Consider the following 21,814-nt stretch of genomic DNA (forward strand, 5'->3'; position numbering starts at 1 on the left):
ACCTGCAGAATCCGAAGGTTCAGCCAATCGCAGCTCCCACTGGCTGCGGTTCACCATTCCAGGCCAATGGGGGGACTTGAAGCAGTGGCCAGCACATCCCTCGGCCCACACTACTTCCCGCAACCCCCATTGGCCTGGAACAGCAAACCATGGCCAGTGGGTGCTGCAACTGGCCAAACCTGTGGATGCTACAGGTAAACAAACCATCCCAGCCTGCCAGCAGATTTCCCTGATGAGCCGCATGCCTCTTAGATGTGGCATGTCTCAGCCCCACAGTGGCAGTGCCACTTAGGATAGAAATTTATCTGTAAGGTTGGTAGCATTGTTCTGATCTGTCAAGCCATAAGCAGCTGAACTGGCCTTAATCTGTTGACTGATGTGGGTGTCGCAGAGCTGATTGTACAAAAATTGACTCCCTATCTTCTTAATCTGGAAACACTCTCTCCACCAGTTCATTCCTTTGTTTGATGGGAGCTAGGAGAACATGCTGAAAAAGTATTCCAATAGCTTAAAACTCAGAACTGTCAAACTGTGGCCCATTATCACTGTCTTGTTCTTCTTCTGTTTTATTCCTGATTCATGTGGAGTCTGTTTTAAACTGTCAATTAAGAGTCACTTGCAGTCTGTCCATGTGCTATCAGCTGCAAGACTGAAGCAGCTGTGCCATGATTGTAGCGGACTAATGCTTTATAGAGTGATACTGTTTCAGGTATGAATGTTACATTAGCTTTGCTTTTTAATGTTTATATTATAAGAAAATGTACTTGACAAATCTTAACTCTGAGTTAATGAAGGTTCTTTGTTTGGGAATATCTATACACACACAAAATATGATTCAGTATATATACACAGCATTAGTTCTGTGTTAAATTAGTTCATTACAGGTACAGTACTTAGTTCAATGCTGCACATATACTATATTTATGACAAAATAAAATAGAAAAACACTGTCTCAGAACTAGCTATAAATCCAAGTTAGGAGAAGATACAGTAGCTATCTAATCTCAAAATAAATACTGTATATTGAGAGTAGGTGGCAGTGTAGGCTTACACTAGCCTTTTGCTTCTGGAAACAAGTACAGCATTCAGGTCACAAGTAAAAATGGTTCTCTGACTCCTAGTCCTCATTTAGGCATACTACAAAGTTTTCCACAACTCATAATCTATTTAAGAAAGTCTCAGAAATGAATAGCAGGGAGTTTACAGGTCTGAACTGCATATAGAATTGTCACACAGAACCTTTCATGAACACCAAATCCATTCACTAACTTTATATTACACATTGTAAAATATTAAATGACTGTTTCAAATGAGACTGAACTATCCAGAACAGTGAATTTTAATTTTTTAATTATTGTAAAAATAATTTTACAAACATTCTGAATAAATGTTGATGCATCAGACTACACAATTTCCAGATAACACTTTGTGACGTTATCTGATTAAAATATGACCATATAGATACTTGTTGCAACCACTGTTATATATTTGCAGCAAATATTGTACAAAGGTTGTCAAGTAAGATATCTATGAAAAGGTTATGATTTGCTGGTTATGATTATGCTATCTGTATGCCTGTATCATTTTTGTATTTACAGTTGTAAGTATTGGCTCTATACCTGGATTTCAAATGTTTGCTCCTGGGGTAACACCCATGAAGTAATCAACCAGATATGCCATGTAAGATATCTGCAAAAAATGTTATAATTTGCCAGATGTTATAATCTTTTTTAAATGTTTGTATCACCTTTGTATTATGAGTTATAGATATGTATGTGTGTCTGTATTTCAAACTTGTGCTATGCTTCTGGGTCACACCCCCAGACAGTTTGGCATTAGCACTGCCTGGCCTGCTTGATGGCCCATTAAGGACAATCAGCTACAAAACTGACTCATTGAGAGAAGGCAGATACACCTTATGACTCAGCAAGGCATGCAGGGACATGCCCATGGACAGAACTCTAGGCTTCCAAGCCATGTGCTGGGCAGCTTGTGTTTGGAACAAAGGAAGCACAGGCTGCATGGCAAAAGACTACAAAAAGCAGCTGCATCTTCTCCATTTGGTCTTCAATCTTGCTTCTTACCTCTGGAGGAGCTTTGCAACAAATCTGAACGATGGACTGAATGACCCATCCAAGCTGTGGATGTACTCCAGAGACTTGACTTAAACCAGTGGTTTATTCCATCACTGCTGTAAGCCTGAGCCAAGAACTTTGCCATTACTGTAATTGATTCCTTTAACCAATTTTAACTCTCACCTTTCTTTCTTTTTATAAACCTTTAGATTTTAATTATTAAGACTTGGCTGTAGCATGTATTTGGGTAAGATCTGAAACATTTGTTAACCTGGGAGGTAATGTGTCCAATCTTTTGGGATTAGTAGAATATTTTCTTTTATATGATGAAATAAGATTTAAAAAAAATTTCATCATATTTGATGTATGTACCTGGATGGAGGCCTGAGGCTGGATCACTTTAAGGGAACTGTGTTGTTGGATTTCTGAATAACCAGTAAGGTAACAAAGAAGCTGTTGTATACTGGCTTGGTAAATCTTGGTATTGGAATATCCAATAGCTTTATGGGAATTGTCCGCCCCATTCTTTGCAGCTCACTTTAATTGAGTGACCATAGTTGGCCCCCACTAGACCCCAGTCACACACTTATTACTAAGAAATCCTTTATTCAGTTACTAAAAATCTGTTTGTTTCAAGATAAATTATTTCAGCATATGACTGAGCTAATAAAAGATAATAAGACATAGTAAAAAAAAAAAAGCATTGGTGTCTATCTAGAAAGTAATCTAAAATGTATTTTACTCTTCTTTACAGAAGTTTGTAAAAAGTCTTGTATTACTTTAATAAGCTGCATTACTTTAATTCTTTCCTTTGGGAGCCTTACACCGTCACTTTATGCCTGACTTTTCATCCATGCTATTATATGCTCATGCATAGGGAAAACACAACAACTTGGTTATCAATTTTAAGAAAAACAGCCTATTTGCATATTCTCTTGAAAACTGCTTCATAAAATTAGTGACCAATGTTCCTAAAGAGATGCATTATTCACTTTAGCACTATTACTCATGTACTGTATTATATGAGGAACTAAAGTGGAAAAATACAGAATTGGGTGGGGCTGTAAGAAGTTGTAACATAATTAAAATATAATTCCAAATGCAAAAGTAGAGTCACAGTACCCAGGAATTTTGTAGTCTAAAGCCTTTAAAATTGATCATTATCCTTCCAGAATTACTCCTCAAAATAATTCCCAGTCCATGACATTTTCTTAATAATCTTGCTTTTAAAAAGATGAATCTTCAGTATTTTACATTCATTTTATTCAGATGGGTTCCATTTGGTTGCTTTATTAGTCTATAGAGTCAGATTATGTGAGGAGAATTTCTACTTCTTTTCAAATTTAAAATTCACTTTTCAAAACACTAATTCTACTTTATCTCATTTTAATAAACTGGTGCTGTACAGTCTCTAATACTCACATTTGTTTAACCCTCTGTATAGTTTTTGTGCTCATGGTGCAGTAACAAGGGGGAAGTTAAATTCTCTTTAACAAGAAACATTTCAAATTCTCATTCCTGACAAAGGATACACCTACATTAGCTCTACCACCAGTAGTATCTTTACTCATGATTTGACATGAGGTTGTGACTCAGACCATATGCCTACCCAAGGGAGAGCAAGAACCCCTTTCTTACTCAGGCTACCTGTTTGCCTAGCTTACTGCTTCTCCTGAGCAGCACTCCTGGATGGGGAATGGGGGCACAGTGGTGGGAAAATGAGCAAACCTCTTGGGTCCCTCATACCCCTACTCACTAGCCAGAATAACTGAGCCAGGATGTGTGTGTTTGCGGGGGAGGAGGAGGTGCAGCTGGTAAATTATTCTTCTTCCCTCATCCTCTGGGAGTAAGGTGTAAGCAGGCAAGACACTAAGGGTATGGCTACACTTGCAGCTGTAGCGTGCTTTAAGTTAAACCAGCCTTCGGAGAGCACACTAGGGAAAGCACTCCAGTCTGTCCACACTGAGAGCTGAAAGCGCACTGGCGTGGCGACATTTGTAGCACTTGCAGTTGCACTGGGAGTGGTGCATTATGGACAGATATCCCAGCATTCAAGTGGCTGCAACATGCTTTTCAAATGGGGGGAGGAGTGTGGCAGGAAGTGTAGGGGGAGAGAGAGTGGGTTTTTGGGGCGTTGAGAGTGTGTCAGCACACTGCCTTGTAAGTTCTGACCCTCCTCCTTCCCCCACCCCTCTCTCACTCACTGAAAGCAAACAGCAGCTGTTTGGTTTTTTCTCATAGACTAGGTAAGCAGCCGCTCACCGAAATGGACCCCAGCCACCCACCTCCACCCGCTGCCCCCTCTCTCTTCAAGCAAACACTAGGTGTCGGCACTCCAAACGGAGCCCCCCCCCCCCCCCGCCTGTCTCTCACTCATTCAAAGCAAACAGTAGCTGTGTTTGTTTTTTTTATAAGCAGCCACTGAAACGGAGCTTTAAAGTGGCACTTCCGAGTCCAAAGTTCACAAAGACAAGAGAGGACACTTCAGTTAAAAGGATTATGGGGAGTTTCTGGAGGTCAATCAGTGCGTAATAAAGTTACTCCCCATTTACGCTGGAGCAGCAGCGTCTCACCCAGTACACAACAGCCGTTAATCCTCTCGTGGAAGTGGAGTACCAGGAACGCTCCAGCCAGGGAATCAGAGCGCTCTGCGTGCCTTGCCAGTGTGGACGGGGAGTAAGGTAGAGCGCTCTGGGAGGCTTTATTGCGGTATAAGGTACAAGTGAAGCCAAGGCCTCTGATGTGACTCCCAGTCACCATGCCTTCTGCAGCTATTCTTGAAGTGATGCAGCTTAAACACTTTCCCTTGCTCAGGGATATGCCTAAAGTTCCAGGCTAGCTCCATGTGGTTAGAACTCAGGCTATGTTGACAATTTCTTCTACATATTGGAGCTATATGTTTTTTTAAAAAACAGAAACAAATGGGCTGTGGTGAATATAATTCCATTTGCAGTTTATATCTCCTTAAAATCCTCCATAAACTGATTTCCTAATACAATAATTCAAAGAAACATATTATCTATATAGGACACACAACATTTTTACATATTGAGAGGAGGAGGGGAAAGTGTGCCCTCTTCAAGTAACAACATCTGCTAATATCCCCATGTCTAGAGCAAGAAGTATCCTAGAAGATTTTTCTCATCCCTATTGCACTAATTATTCTGAATATCAAAATCAATTGTTTCCATGTTGCCATTTGCAACATGTTCTATATTCTTAGCATCACTATTAAGTACATATATGCAATATTAACAAATATATATGTTTGTTAAATATATACATATTTTTAGAGGTAATAACCCCTACCTCTCTTACGATGCTGTAGCACCAAGCTTAAACAAAACACACTTCCAGTTTCTTTCATTCTGTCTAATTACTGCAGTTATTCTGACACCAAGTGTCCACACTGGTGCATTACAGTCTTCCTAGATTGGTCACAGATTACAATGATTTGGAAAACAAATATTTCAACTTGCTGCTGAAATCGGAGGCATTGGTGGAGAACCCAGAGTTCAGGGTGCATATGCCAATGGTTATCAATGACCTGTCGACATTTTATTTTGAATTATTTACTATTATGGAAAAATATCACATAAAAAAGTTTATGGGGAAATCTTGAATAAAAAAATGGAAATAAAAACTAGAAATTTTTTTAAATGTTCAGCTACATGTATACTGTTTAATTTTCAATGGCTTGTTAAAATATAATACATAGATGATTAGTGATATAAATAATTCTCTCATAAAGAGCCACTGCTCCCTCCTTGCATGGGCAGAGATGGGTTAATAGCCTTTGATGCATTGTCACATGCTTTCCTCACATCCCACAGATGCTTGCCATGGGGTGAGGGATGCACACAGAGAGATAGCAGGGCACAGGCAGACCAAGGTAAACAAGTACACTAGAGAATCTCAGTCTCTGCTTCTATTATCTTTTCTGTAGCAAACATATACACTGTGGAACCCTAACCCTTTTAAACAGGTTCGAAGGCTGTTGTCAGTATGGAAACCATGACAGCACAGCTCAACCTTATTGCATTCCCAGGACCTGGAATGGTAATGGGGGGAGTCCTCAGCCAGTGCAAGAATCACAAAGTCTCTGTGTAGATACCATCAGTGTGTTCTGTAAAACAACCCTGCTACCCATTCTGCATGTGTGTGTGGCGTGGGGGGTGGATGGGAAGGATGATGAGTTTGGGGGCAAGCAACTAATGGGACTGACGTGACCCAGCCTACAGTGATCTGCACTGCTGACAAACTTTCAGAAAGCACTCACCATTCCAGATACAATGCTCAGAGGAGCTGAATGCAAGAAGCATTCATTCATTATGGTATAGAAGGGTACAACTTTCTCAGGAAGGACACTCAGGGAAAAATGGAGGAGGTGTTGCCTTATATATAAAAAATGTATATACTTGGACTGAGGTTGAGCTCGAAACAGGAGGCAGACTTGTTAAAAGTCTCTCAGTAAGGATAAAAGGAGTAAAAAACAAGGGTGATGTCATGGTAGGGGTCTACTACAGACCACCAAACCAGGAAGAAGAGGTGGATGAGGCTTTTTATAAACAACTAACAAAAGCATCCAAAGCACAGGACTTGGTGGTGTTGGGGGACTTCAACTATTCAGACATCTGTCGGGAAAATAATACAGCAGGGCACAGATTATCCAGCAAGTTCTTGGAATGTATTGGAGACAATTTTTTATTTCAGAAGGTAGAGAAAGCTATTAGGGGAGACGCTGTTCTAGATTTGATTCTGACAAATAGGGGGGAATTGGCTGAGAATTTCAAAGTGGAAGGCAGCTTGAGTGAAACTGATCCTGGAATGGTAGTAGGGAGAACAGCAAAACAAAGACAATGGATTTCAAGAAAGCAGACTTTAGCAAACTCAGAGAGTTGATAGGTAAAATCCCATGGGAAGCAAGTCTAAGAGGAAAAACAATTGAAGACAGTTGGCAGTTTTTCAAAGAGACATTATTAAGGGCAAAGAGCAAACTATTCCATATGAAGTATGGCAAGAGACCACCCCGGCTTAACCAGGAGATCTCCAATGATCTAAAAAATTTTTAAAAGTCCTACAAAAGTGGAAACTAGGTCAAATTACAAAGGATGAATAAAAACACCACAAGTACGTAAGGGAAAAATTAGAAAGGCGAAGGCACAAACTGAGATCAAACTAGCTAGAGACATAAAGGATAACAAGAAAACATTCTACAAATACATTAAAAGCAAAAGGAAGACCAAGGACAGGTTAGGGGAAAAAACAATAACAGAAAATGTGGTAATAGCAGAGGTGTTTAATGACTTCTTTGTTTCGATTTTCACCAGGAAGGTTGGTGGTGATTGGACCTGGGTGGTGATTAGACCCCGCACTCCGAACCCCCTTCCATACCTCAACCCCTGCCCCAGTCCAGAGTCCCCTCCCACATCCAAACTCCCTCCCGGATCCTACACCCCGCATCCCTCCAACACCCTGCCCCAGTCCTGAGCTTCCCCTCCTGCCGCACTCCAAACCCCTCATCCAAGGCCCCACCCCAGAGCCTACACCCCCAGCCAGAGTCCACACCCCCTCCTGCACTCCAAAAGCCTTGACCCCAGGCCAGAGCCCCCTCCTGCACCTCAAACCCTTCAACCCCAGCCCCACCCCAGAGCCTGCACCCTCAGCTGGAGTCCTCACCTCCTCAGTACCCTAACCCCTTGCCGCAGCCCAGAGCTCTTTCCTGCACCCTCTTTCCTGCACTCTCATTGCTGGCCCCACATGGAGCTTGTACCCCCAGCCCATATCCCCCTGCATACACACACACCAACCCTCTGCCCCAGCCTGATCCCTCTCCTGCATCCCAAGCCCCTCATCTCCAGCCCCACCACAGAGCCCACACCCCCAGCCAGAGTCTTCACACACCCCACACCACAATCCCCTGCCTGGTGAAAGTGAGTGAGGGAGTGGGGATGGAGTGAGCAGGGGCCTGGCCTTGGGGACAGGGTGGGGAAGGGGGCAGGCAGGGATATTTGGTTTTGTGTGATTAGAAAGTTGGCAACCTTACTAGGGAGACTGTGGAATCTCCATCATTGGAGATTTTTAAGAGCAGGTTAGACAAACACCTGTCAGGGACAGTCTAGATAATACTTAGTCCTGCCATGAGTGCAGGGGACTGGACTAGATGACCTCTCAAGGTCGCTTCCAGTCCTATGATTCCATGACTTCCATTTTCAGGAAGATCAAGGAAGCAACCTACATTTAATAAAAATAGCCTCAGAGACCCACACATTGATTTGATTAAGTTTGGGGTCACTCTGGGGCACAAGAGAAAGTCACTCGCTACATGTATATAGAGCACTAGACTACAGTTGTGTCTTGTTCAAACCCATTACTATACATGAAACATAGAAAAGATTCTGTGTTTTTGGGTTTTTTACTAATTTCTACCCCCAAAAATCCTGGGTTTTACAAAAACTATTATTTTACAAAAACAATTTTCACCTGAATTTTAGACCACTCAAATACGTGAAAATACTGGTTATGTTAAGAAAATCCAGTACATTAGGTAGATGTGTTTATGTTAATAATAAATTAGCATAAGTGTTAATACAAGGCTGTCAATTAAAGTTAGGCAATGCAGAGGAAATGTGCATGTGTTAAGGTACAGTTCATTAAATAAACCGCAGCATTAAACTGCCTTTACTTCCAATACTCTTACTTTTCTTTATTTGTTGCATATTTTTCTGTTCTCCATTCCCCCAGTAGTAACACGGATATTCACCTAGAAAACTGTCAAGTCAATTTTTTGCACTGATTTTCACCCATTGTAATAAACACTGATAAATTCCAAGGAAATTTGCAAGAAAATAAAAACTGAAAATGAATATAGCTCACAAATCAAATGAAACTGAACTATAGTTATAGTGAAACTTGAGCAAAAGACCACCTCCCATAGGTAGCGTCTTAACATCTTAAGGTTTCCAGTTCAACTTTGTTTTCCTATAGTTCAAAAACAAAACACTTCAACTCCTCTAGGCAACTAGGTTACCTAGGATAAATTTCACTGTGTTTGAAACAAAACAAAACAATGCAGGCATGGTATTTCAATTTTCATTTACAAGGGATGGACAGTATGCATGTCACTCACCAAATGCTTTCATAGGCTCTATCAATGTTAGTTTAAATGTCTGACCCTTCTCCAGTCCTTTTAAAAGGTTGGCAACTTCATAATGACGACAACCCACCAAATTTTTTCCATTTATAGATTCTATATGATCACCCACGCATATCATTTTTATGTGGTCGACAAGGCTGTCTTCTTTAATACGCTGTCAGATAAAAAAGCATTTATATTAGTTAGAAACAAAATTGTGGAAAAAATAAACAGGTGGCACCTAATTCACTGCTGCTACAGATGAGCGAAACTCTAATGATATCAACATAGTTGCACCTATTATTCTAACAGTGAATTCAGAACAGGAGGTTCTCATGTACCATGCCTTGACAAGCATTCAAAAATATTTAATATGCATTTAATATAAAATCGCATTTAGATGTGGCATAAAATGCATTTTGAAATCTGCTTTAGAAATGAAACTGAACTTTAAGTAGATGATGGATTATTAAAAGGTTTTGTACTATAAACAGTATGTTCAAAATTGCCACACATCTCTCAGAACACCACATGTTCTCCCACTTCCAGTGCACCCCACAGACACACATTACGGTATTTCCAGTGAGATAACAATGAAGTTATGAAATCTATGTTCTTAATGGGACATCTCACGGAAAACAAAACATCTAAAATTTATAAAATGTCTTTTATAACAGAACTTAGTATTTTTTTCATCTTATGGTGAATGAATTATAGAAGATAGAAAATCCCAAAGGATGTAAAGATGTCTAGCATTTGTATTATCAGAACATTTTAGGGGCAGAATTTAGAACTATAATTCAAATTCCAATTTTTATATGAATTAAAAATATGTTGTAGTATTAATTTTTCTATGCATGAATCCCATCTTTCATTCTCTTACTTCGGTGGAGAAACTATAACACAATAATACAATTTATTCCTATCCTCTCCTGAAATACATACTATTTCAGTGAGAACTGAGTTTATTTTCAATAAATCCATTCATCCAGCTTACAAGATGACATAGGAAATAAAATATCATTGTCTACTATTTTAACACTTACCCTAGCAGACAGTGGTGCCAATGGGGGACAATTTTCCTCCCTCAAGGTTTTCATGGAACCGGGAGCCACTTATAAGCAGTGGTCCCATACTAAATCAGTATGGCTGCTGTCGGGGCAGTTCAGAGAATCACTTGGGCTGTGTGGTTGAAATGCCACTGAAATTTGACCCAGACGCTTGACCATACAGACGGAGTGTCAGCTGGGACAAATTTCAACAAGTGGCATTGTGACCTGGCGCATGGGGTCACAACACAACTCAAATTTAGCCCAGTTGCCCCTCCATCCAGATAAAAGGGTGACTAGGCCAAAGGGTGTGGAGACCTGGTGCACGTGGAGTTTGTCCCGGTGAAGTACAGGAGGATCTGCCGAGAACTCAACTCATGCATTGTGTGGGTGGAGAGGGGAGATTCCTTAGCTGAGGCAGACTCAGGGTCCCTGCTAGGGTGGGAAGGAGGGGGAATAAACAGGAATGGGGTCCCTGCCAGGGAGGACAGGGACTGGAATTCCCCCCCACACACACACACAAAAATATCTGAACTGGAGCAACTGCTAGAAGCATAACTGTCTCAAAAGCCTGCTTCCAGTTTGTGTGTGCCTGTGTCCTAGCAAGACAGTGGGAAGCTTGGTAGGATATGGTGTTCTGCAAGACGTGGCAATTTTAAACTTCCTACAGAGTTTAACTCATAGCACAAATCATTTTTAAATCTAAATTAAAGCCAATTAGAAGACTTTGTTGGAGAGGTGGGGGGTGGGGGTGGAAGGAAGGCATGTTTTACACATAACGAATCAGGCCCAAAATGCTGCAACATGCATTCCTGTTATAAAGTGCTAGCAGTGAAATCTCATTAAATTCAATTCCCACTTAGTTTCTTCACTTAAGCAGGTGTTCTTATTATCAGGGTACAAATTAAGTGTTGCTGACTGGAAACATGTATGTGGTACTTCAAACCAACTTTTGTATTCCAGGCTAATTATAACAACTTTCTGGTGGACTGTCAAAAAAAAGCAGGGCTATGCTAGACACAGCCACTGAGATTCAGTGCTTTATTTTCAAATGGTTTACTGTCCATTTTAAAGGGTAAGTCATGCATTTTCAGTGCAGAACAGGGAATTAATTACACTGCTCCAGTTTATGATAATCAGCTTTGCACACCTATAACTTCATACATCATACTATAACAACGTACTCCTTAGCATCTACAAAAAGTTCTCTTCCCCAAGGGATAACTCACGGACAATTAGTTTCACTCCAGAATATATCTTCCCATTTAGCTATAAACCCCTTAAAAATAGGACTTTATAATAGAATTGGTGACAGACTGTTGAATATAGCTTTGCAAAAGTGACATAATACTGAATTTAAATTAATGCTTTTATTATAAAGCAGAACTTTAGATTTTAAAACAAAAGAACCACTGTTTTCAACTGCACCCATAAAATCTGACCATGCTATCAACTATTTTAGGAACTTACCCTTTTAAATACAGAACAGTCAGTAGTTACAAGCAGGAAGTGATTATAACTATCAACAGATTACCTAGTACAACAGAGCTCATTAATTTCTAATGGAATACTAAATCAGTTCAAATGAAAGGAAAAGCTCTAATGACAAAAGTTATTCCCCTAAATACAGCTCTTTATTCAACTATGTCTCTACTTTATCATGAAACTGTCACTAAAGCTTTCTGTCTGACTGGGAACAAAGTGTAGTGAAAGATACAGCTTTTGCCTTTTGGAAACTTGTCTCTCCACCTACCCACTTTCTCCATTATTTAATAGACTCATTGACCAAATAATTAATCTTCTTCCTATCATGGCTGACTCCAATTTAAAATTTTCTCAGGGATTGTTATTATTGTACTGATTAGATGACATAGTATTAAAAGCACTGGCAGCCACAGAAGTTTTATCTACACTAGGGGCCCCACTGTTGTTGCCACAGGTGGAGCTGTATAGGTGCTAGCAACAGTGGAAAATATTTGTCAAACATCCCAAGTGCAACTTACAGATGTAGATTTATTTTTGTTACATAACTGCACTCAAAAACAAAACAATGTAAAACTTCAGAGCCTACAAGTCCACTCAGTCCTACTTCTTGTTCAGCCAATTGTTAAGATAAACAAGCTAATTTACATTTACAGCAGATAATGCTGCCGCCTTCTTATTTGCAACGTCACCAGAAAGTGAGAACAGGAATCTGCATGGCACTTTTGTAGTTGGCATTGCAAGGTATATACGTGCCAGATATGCTAAACATTTGTATGCCCCTTCATGCTTTGGCCACCATTCCAGAGGACATGCTTCCATGGTGATGATGCTCGTTAAAAAATAATGTATTAATTAAATTTGTGACTAAACAACTTGGAGGAGAATTGTATGTCCCCTGTTCTGTTTTACCTGCATTCTGCCATATATTTAAAGTTATTGCAGTCTCAGATGATGAGCCAGCACATGTTGTTCAGTTTAAGAACACTTTCACTCCAGATTTTACAAAACGCAAAGGAAGTACCAATGTGAGATTTCTAAGGACAGGTACAACACTCGACCCAAGGTTTAAGAATCTGAAGTGTCTTCCAAAATCTGAGAGGGATGAGATGCGGAGCGTGCTTTCAGAAGTCTTATAAGAGCAACACTCTGATGTGAAAACTATAGAACCAGAACCACCAAAAAAGAAAATCAAGCTTTTACTGGTGGCATCTGACTCAGATAATGAAAATGAACACATCGGTCTGCACTGCTTTGGATTGTTATGGAGCAGAGCCCATCATCAGCATGGACGCATGTCCCCTTGAATGGTGATTGAAGCGTGAAGGGACATACATATCTTTAGTGCATCTGGCTTGTAAATACCTTGTGATGCTGGCTACAATAGTGCCATGAGAACGCTTGTTCTCACTTTCAGATGACATTGTAAACAAGAAGCGGACAATCATTACCTCCTGCAAATGTAAACACATTTGTTTGTCTGAGCAATTGGCTGAACAAGAAGTAGGACGGAGTGGACTCGATTAGGGGTATGGAACGGCTTCCATATGAGGAGAGATTAATAAAACTAGGACTTTTCAGCTTGGAAAAGAGAGACGACTAAGGGGGAAATATGATAGAGGTCTACAAAATCATGACTGGTGTAGAGAAAGTAAATAAGGAAGTGTTATTTACTCCTCCTCTTAACATAAGAGCTAAGGGGCACCAAATGAAATTAATAGGCAGCAGATTTAAAACAAACAAAAGGAAGTATTTCTTCACACAATGCACAGACAAACTGTGGAACTCTTTGCCAGAGGCAATTATGAAGGCCAAGACTATAACAGGTTCAAAAGAGAACTAGATAAATTCAGGGAGGATAGGTCCATCAATGGCTATTAGCCAGGATGGACAGGAATGGTGTCCCTAGCCTCTGTTTGGCAAAAGCTGGGAATAGAAGACAGGGAATGGATCACCTGAAGATTACCTGTTCTATTCATTCCCTCTGGGGCACCTGGCATTGGCCACTGTTGGAAGACAGGATATTGGGCTAGATGGACCTTTGTTCTGACCCAGTATGGCCGTTCTTACGTACATAATTTTACATTTGTAAGTTCAACTTTCATGATAAAGAGATTGCACTACAGCACTTGCATTAGGTGAATTGAAAAATACTATTTCTTTTGGGTTTTTTAAAGTGCAAATACTTGTAATCAAAAATAAATGTAAAGTGAGCACTGTACACTTTGTATTCTGTGTTGTAATTGAAATCAATATATTTGAAAATGTAGAAAACATCCAAAATATTTAAATAAATGCAGCAAAGAGTCTTGTGGCATCTTTTAGACTAACAGACGTTTTGGAGCATGCGCTTTCGTGGGTGAATACCCACTTGCATCCAACAAAGTGGGTATTCACACACGAAAGAAAGCTCATAGTCCAAAACGTCTGTTAGTCTATAAGGTGCCACAGGACTCTTTGCTGCTCTTACAGATCCAGACTAACACAGCTACCCCTCTGATATTTAAATAAATGGTATTCTATTATCAAAGGTGCAATTAATTGCAATGAATTTGTTTAATCACTTGACAGCCCTAAAAATAACTTTTCAGAAGTGTATTGAACCCAGGACAGAGCTTCCTTGGGTTTATAGTGTTGCAAGCACTGCTCATATTCTTCCAATACCAGAGGATTCTCTCCTCCTAAAACCAGGTCCCAGAGTAGGCCAATATGCAACAGTTTGGTGAGACTGCACCTTTCTATGATGACTGCTATCTTTAGTTCCAGAATATAAACTGTAATTTTGTTTAAAAAGTATCTAGCTGTCAAGGCTGCAAAGAAAACCTTCCAAATGTGAGATGAAGGAAAATGATGCAGTACTGTCTGCCTGAGTCTGCAGACAGCCTGAAATAATAGCTGTGTCAAGTGAAAATTGCTACCATTCAGCTCAATAGGGTGTTAAAATCTGAAGTATAATCAGTTTTTGACATTTAAATGTCAGCATTGTTAGCCATTTTGGTGCTTCTCAAAGAACAAGAGAAAGCTGAGCTGTAAGGTGTGGTCAACATGCAGTTTTTGTTCCAGTATAACAGGTTTTCGACCTGGCCGGAGCACAGATGATATGGTGTTTGCTGTCAGACAAATACAAGAGAAGTGCATTGAACAGAACATGCACTTGTATGCTGTCTTCATAGATCTGACAAAGGCATTTGATACCATCAACAGGGAAGCTCTTTGGACTATTCTAACATGACTTGGCTGCCCAAGAACATTTGTCCAGACTATACGCCTTTTTCATGACAGCATGACAGGCGAAGTATTGTCTGATGGAGCCACATCAGCCCCCTTTAACATCACCAACGGCATGAAACAAGGATGTGTTCTCGCTCCTGTCTTATTTAACCTGTTATTTGCATATGTCCTCAACCATGCAATGAAAGATCTGGATCGAGGTATATATTTGAAATACCGACACGATGGTTCACTTTTTGACCTCCATCGCCTGAATGCAAAGACTAAGACAGTGCAGAAACTCCTTCTTGAGGCACTCTTTGCCGATGACTGTGCCCTCATGGCTCACACTGAAAATGATCTTCAGCACATTGTCAACAAGTTTGTGGAGGCCTCACAACTTTTCGGACTAACAATCAGCCTTGGAAAGACAGAAGTTCTCCATCAACCTGCACCTGTATCAAATGTTTCTGTCCCGAGTATCTCCATTGACGGCACTCAGCTTAAAGTAGTGGAGAACTTTAAATACCTGGGTAGTGTCATATCCAGTGCTGGATCACTGGATAAAGAGATCAATGCACGAATATCCAAAGCAAGCCAGGCATGTGTCTGTCTGTGCACCTCTAGAATTGGCTTGTATAGTCATCAGAGGGCACACCATGAGACCAACAATAGATGATCTGCACAGATTTGTCATCATCGGATCGATGGACTACCAAGACTTATACCTGTACAATCTAGCATACAGAAATAAGATATACTGAGGTCTGGTCTACATTCCACACCTATATTGATATAACTACATCACTCAGGGCTGTGAAAAATCCGCGCGGCTGAGCAACATAGTTATATTGATTTAACATCACCACCCTGCCCCTCCATGTAGACAACACTATGGCAACAGGAAAGCTTTTCCCACTGACATAGCTATCACTTCTCAGGAATGTGGATTAACTACACTGACAGGAGAGCTCTCTCCTGTTGGTGTAGAACATCTTTATTAAAGCACTACAGCAGTGCTGCTATGCCGATGCAGTGTTTTAAGTATAGACACCCTGATATAACCACATTCATACCAGTATAACGGTACGCAACTAAGGGGGTTGTGCTGCTTTAACTATACTGGTACAGTTAAAGTATACAGCTTTTGCATATAGACACGTGTTGGTGTATTATGAAGTTCTACACAATCTACTGTGAATAGCAGCTCATTTTTATGACACGAACAAGCAGGATTTAGAGAGTTGGTGGATCATGGGAGAATACGATCACTTTTTTTTTTCCAATCGGCCCCCAGCCTACAGTAATCCCTGTGATTGGCACCTTTCTCCACATGCTACCAGCCAAGCAGAGAGGGGAGTATCATTCCTAGGAGTGCTGGAAGAGAGGAACTTTAAGACATTCTTCTTAAAACATTTGGGGGGGGGAATCTGTCCGCATACATCCAAAAGAGCAAAGTGGATGTGCTAGGAATTTTAAGCGTCCAAGTGTTGATACTAGGAAATTCAAAGTTTTGTTGAGAATTCAGTGTTCATATTTTACAAAATTCATTGCAGGCTTTGAACCGAACAGCCAGTGATCAAAAAAATCTCTCTCTAGACAATCTTCCACTCTTCACTCTTCACAGCTGCACTTCAATTAACTTTGCTAATGCATGTAGAATAACTGCAGAAGCAGGATAAAGAGGGATAGTGCAATGAAGGCAAGTTTAATGCAGTGGAAGGGCATTATGTGTGCTGTGGACAGGCTTTAAGAGTGACAGAAATTTAGGATAACTTCATTGTCACATGAGTGAGCAGTTGTTCTATCATCAACTTCTCAGGAACTTAAGAAAGTTGTGAAAAGGTTAGAAATAGAGTAATAACTAAAAATCTAAGGGCTCTCTCAACACAGGATTGCCTGTTGCTTTTCTTTAATTGTGGTGAATGTTCAGTCATCAAAAGAGCTCCAGTTCTAGAGGATTACTTAAAACCATAAAACTTAGAGCATTAGATATAAAAGATTCTGTTAAAATTTACCTTTATGAAGGCATAGCCCGTTCCATTGTCTGTAATGGTAAGCCCAAGAGAATCCTCAGATTTAAGAACATCCACTTCTTTTTTTGGTCCCTTTATGTGGGCAAATATGAAATCTTCAAGACCAATCTGCCCTCCCAAGAGGTTGTCCATATCAATTTTGTGCGTATTCAAAGTGCAAAATATGATCTACACAGAAGGAAAAACAAATCAATTACATTTGAGTTTTAAAATATTACATCAGCCATTAGGATAGGAAAATAAATGGTGGAAAGAATTTTGTTTTCCTGAATTTGAATTACCCATGAGTTTGGAGCAAAAAATCCTTTGTGGTCTTAAGTGATGACCCCCATTTTCCATCCAACCATCAATACTAAAGACCCTATTCCCATCCACTCATATGACAAGAAAAGTACTAAATAGCTCAAATTCTGCAGAGAAGAAATAGCAGAGTGCAGGGGAGAAGGTACATATTATCCAGTACCTCAGCTCACAGCTGTAAGACCCAGACACCTCTTGGTACCAACTGATAGAGGGTACAGGAGTTGCACAGGGTCTTAAAGGGATTTCCTGGGTCAGATATATGCATAATAGTTCATCAAAGAGTGACATGTAAGGTCTCTACCAAGACATGGTAGTCCACTTTACATCATAATCATTGAAAAATGTATGTATGTACAGAGAATATTTAAGTTATGTATCTATACTGAAAATTACATTCTTAAGGTCTTGGAGTTAAGGTAGGTCACGAGGAGGTAACATGTCTCTGACAGGTCCCTTTTAGGGAGCAGGTAACAGACACTTATCTCCGTATCTGGCCATTTGTGTATTGTCTGCCTCACAATGGAGGCCTATTTGCATACTAAACCAGGTGCCAGTTGAAAGGCTGCAAAATCTACAACAGAAAATCTAAAGGAATAAACAAAGCAGCAGAGGGGTATCCTGTTTATGAATAAAGACAAAAGGATAGGACTTGTATATCTTGGGAGGCAAAAGAACACATTGGGTCCTTCACCTACAAGACAAGCTGACAGCATGTTTCATGAAAAGGGGAATCAGAGCAAAGTCTGACTGTGAATTACTGTGAGGACTTTGGTTGAGCCACACTCTACAAGACATAAGAGTATCTAATTAATTAAGACTAGGTTCTTGAATGTGTGTTATGATTTTATTTTATATATCACCATGTGTTTGCAATATTTCTAACTTGCTATTACTTGAATCTCTACACTCTGTTACATAAACTTATACTTGATTTCAATATAACATATCTAAGTGCTGTGTGTTGAGCAGAGAGGTGACCTAAGTTCTGACTGGTAAACTGGGCTGTGCTGTTTCTTTGAAACCAGCAAATCTGGATATTCCAGATTGATGTTTGGATGGATTGATGATTGGAGTGTGCCAGTCTCTAACCTGTCGAGAGGCAGCAGGGCCTGCAAGACCTAGAGAGGAATGCTTGTGTTGCCAATAGCCAGGGGAGTTGGACAGCTGACCCCTGGCAGGTACAGACAAGGCTAACGGCAAGTGATAGCAAGGTACCTCGCAAGCCCAGGCACTGCTGGGAAGCATCACAAGCTATCTTTCCTCTCCCTAATCTCTGTTAAGAGGCTAACCTCCATGTGGCCCAGAGGCATGAGCAAGGTGAATGAATCTGGGGAGATCATCAGCAGCTTGAAGTGGTTTCCTGAGCACATATCTTGCTTATTTCGCACTCTGTTTCCACCATCAACCCAGCTCCCCTGTCAAAGCTTATACCAACCAGGAGAGAAGAGAGTCCAAATTGCAGGCCCAAGTAGTAAGATTCCCAAACTGTTTGCCTCCTGGAAGAGGTTTTCTGTTCAGAACATTGTGGATGTTGGGTTGATGGTGGTGAATTCCCTCCACGCCCTATTTTTTACATCCTTCTACACAACTACAGCACAAAATTTCAAAAAACTTGTTATGCCCCAATCGGACAATTTCAGAATACAGCTTTTGCCAGCAGAACTCTCAATACCTACCTGTCCACTTCACCTCCCACAGGTCTTTTTGTATATCATGGTGGTCTGTGGGGGTGGTGCAAATGGTGGGAGTATTTATGGTGCTCCCCAATGAAACTGTAGATAGAAGAAACTCAGTGTCCAATCAGAGTAATTCTGGAGGGAACCAATGGCTTAACATCATTACCTCTTGTTCCCTAGAACAATCTGAACATCAGCTTCCAATAGCATATAGTACTTCAAAGTAGAAAAGTGGATAGAAAATCATGATCCTTTGTCTTTTGCTAATATTAATACATATTTTTGTTTGAACAATGATATAAGCATGCGAGAATTTGAAGAGCCACTCCCACTGAGGCAAACAAGTTCCACACCTCGGTGGGAGAATGAGCTGAACAGTGCTAACTAACTAGGAAAGATTTTTCTGCAATACCACTACATTAAATCGTAAACAAGTCTTTCTCAGAATTATGGTGGATATTTTTGGGGCGGCGTGGAGGGTTGTTTCTCCAGAAACTTGTCCACCATATAAAGCTGACCTTTAGCTTTCTTCTCAAACAAAACAGACACTGTTGAACAAAACATTTCTGGGGCTATCTTTTTGCTGTGAGAAGCAACATTAAGGACCTTGAATTAGTTTTCATTTTGTACTATTACAATATCAAGACATTTTCAAAACATACATAACAGAGTGTTAACAACAAGCAGCCTGCAGAATAGTATACATAATGTAGCAAAGTCAAAAAAATTATCTTTGTTTCTTCATGGAAAGAAGAACGCACATTTATTCATAGCACGCATTGATTATCTAGTATCAGAGGGTAGCCGTGTTAGTCTGGATCTGTAAAAGCAGCAAAGAATCCTGTGGCACCTTATAGACTAACAGACATTTTGGAGCATGAGCTTTCGTGGGTGAATACCCACTTCCTCAGATGCATGTAATGGAAATATCCAGGGGCAGGTATATATATGTGTGCTAGCAAGCAAGCTAGAGATAACGAGGTCAGTTCAATCAGGGAGGATGGGGCCCTGTTCTAGCAGTTGAGGTGTGAAAACCAAGAGAGGAGAAACTGGTTCTGTAATTGGCAAGCCATTCACAGTCTTTGTTCAATCCTGAGCTGATGGTGTCAAATTTGCAGATGAACTGAAGCTCAGCAGTTTCTCTTTGAAGTCTGGTCCTGAAGTTTTTTTGCTGCAGGATGGCCACCTTAAGGTCTGCTATAGTGTGGCCAGGGAGGTTGAAGTGCTCTCCTACAGGTTTTTGTATATTGCCATATTGATTATCTAGTCAGTCATTGAAATATGCCACAGTTTACAGAGAACAGCAGCCTTTGCTTGAGAGGATGTGGTTCAAAGAAACTGCTATGCCTGTTCAAGAAAAACGTTTGATCTCCCTGTCACAGGGTGGTCCCCTGTAGTCCTCTCTCACCTTAAGTGTAGACCACACCCACTCTAGTTCTCCTTCACCTCCACCATATGTCCTTATACTGTTCCAGCAGGCTTACCCCCCTCCCTCATATACTGGAGGAAGGGGACAATACTAACAGCAGCCACCTCTGCCTTTCTTCAGCCTCTCAGTTCCCTCCTCCTCCTCCTCCAGGGATTCCTTCCTCTCCATTTATTTGCTCCCTGCTGCTGAGGTTGCCTCTCCCCTCTAATTAGCCCTTCATTATAGCACCACTGGTTAATTGATCCTCTAATTAGATCCCAGTTAATCTATAGTGGTGGGGAATTTGAATAACAGTAGGATATTGAGTCAGCTCCTGACTCAGCACCCTTGTTGCACTCCCATCAACTTTGAAATGCCTGGAAAAAATCTGGTAGCAGCCCTTTGGGTCGGTCTGGTTTTGATTTCACTTATATCAGTGTAAATCAGGAATAACTCTAGTAAATCAGCCAAATTAAATTGTGAGAACAGAAGCAGGTGCCTAACCTGTTACTCAGCACTGAGGTTGTGCATGAGTTCAGATCAACTTAAAAAATGAAAGGCACATACTGCCAGGCTACATAAAGAATTTAATTACTGGGAGCCACAGACTTAAAAAAAGCCTATGCAACATCTGGTATGAGTCCTCTGTCTTCACATCTTAAGAATATATTTCCTAATTTTAAATCAGTTTAGAGGTAGAGATAAGGCTCATTAACCATTGAATAGGCATTTTATTATAGTGTGAAGGTGGTGAGTGGGAGAAACAAAAAATGATCTTGGAATTGCCTTGATAGCAATAGTAGCAAGAATAGCCTTGAAAGCATTCTCGAAAACATACCTATAGGCAGGCGTTTTTAATCTATTTATAAATTAAGAAAGCATCCAGAAATCCGCAGTGCTACTGCTTGTCTTAAGGTATGTCTACACGCACCAGCACAGTCATAGCACTGCATTTGTGCTGCTGTAGCACCTTCAGCATAGATATTACCTACGCAGGCCTGAGGGGTTCTCCCATCAGTGTAGGTATAATCCACCTCTCCAAGAGGTGCTAGCTACTTTGACAGAAGAATTCTTCCATCAACCTAACACTTTCTAGACGGAGGGTTAGTGGTCTCTCTCAGAGGTGTGGATTTTTCATACCCCTCAGAGATATGTGGCTATGTTGATGTAAATTCTAGACCAGACCTTAGTTTGAACAAAAATGAATTGGATCTTAACATGCTGTTTTACTCTGAAAACTGTCTTTATAAAAATGGCACCATCCTACCCAGCAGACATGTTGTCTTTGTGTACTAGAGTCTGATCTGCTTGGTTTAATGACAAAAGAGGGGGTGAAGGGTTGCTGCTTTTACCCCATAAGCACTGCAGAATTCTCACAGTTTAGAATGAACAAACTGCAGTCTATTCCATCCTATGCACATCATTCATTGATTTTTTTAT

General features: G+C 40.5%; 1 protein-coding gene across 1 annotated transcript in view; it reads right to left on the reverse strand.

The window, feature by feature from the left end:
- The window catches only part of GIPC2 (GIPC PDZ domain containing family member 2), a 48,523-nt gene that overhangs the window by 17,189 nt on the left and 9,520 nt on the right, over positions 1-21,814 (reverse strand). The window contains exons 2-3 of the mRNA XM_050961900.1: positions 16,970-17,155; positions 9,205-9,385 (exon numbers count right to left, since the gene is read on the reverse strand). Coding sequence (XP_050817857.1) covers positions 9,205-9,385; positions 16,970-17,155 — 367 coding nt within the window. The remainder of the gene's footprint in view (positions 1-9,204; positions 9,386-16,969; positions 17,156-21,814) is intronic.

Source organism: Gopherus flavomarginatus, chromosome 7 (genome assembly GCF_025201925.1).
Source record: "Gopherus flavomarginatus isolate rGopFla2 chromosome 7, rGopFla2.mat.asm, whole genome shotgun sequence".
NCBI lineage: Eukaryota > Metazoa > Chordata > Testudines > Testudinidae > Gopherus > Gopherus flavomarginatus.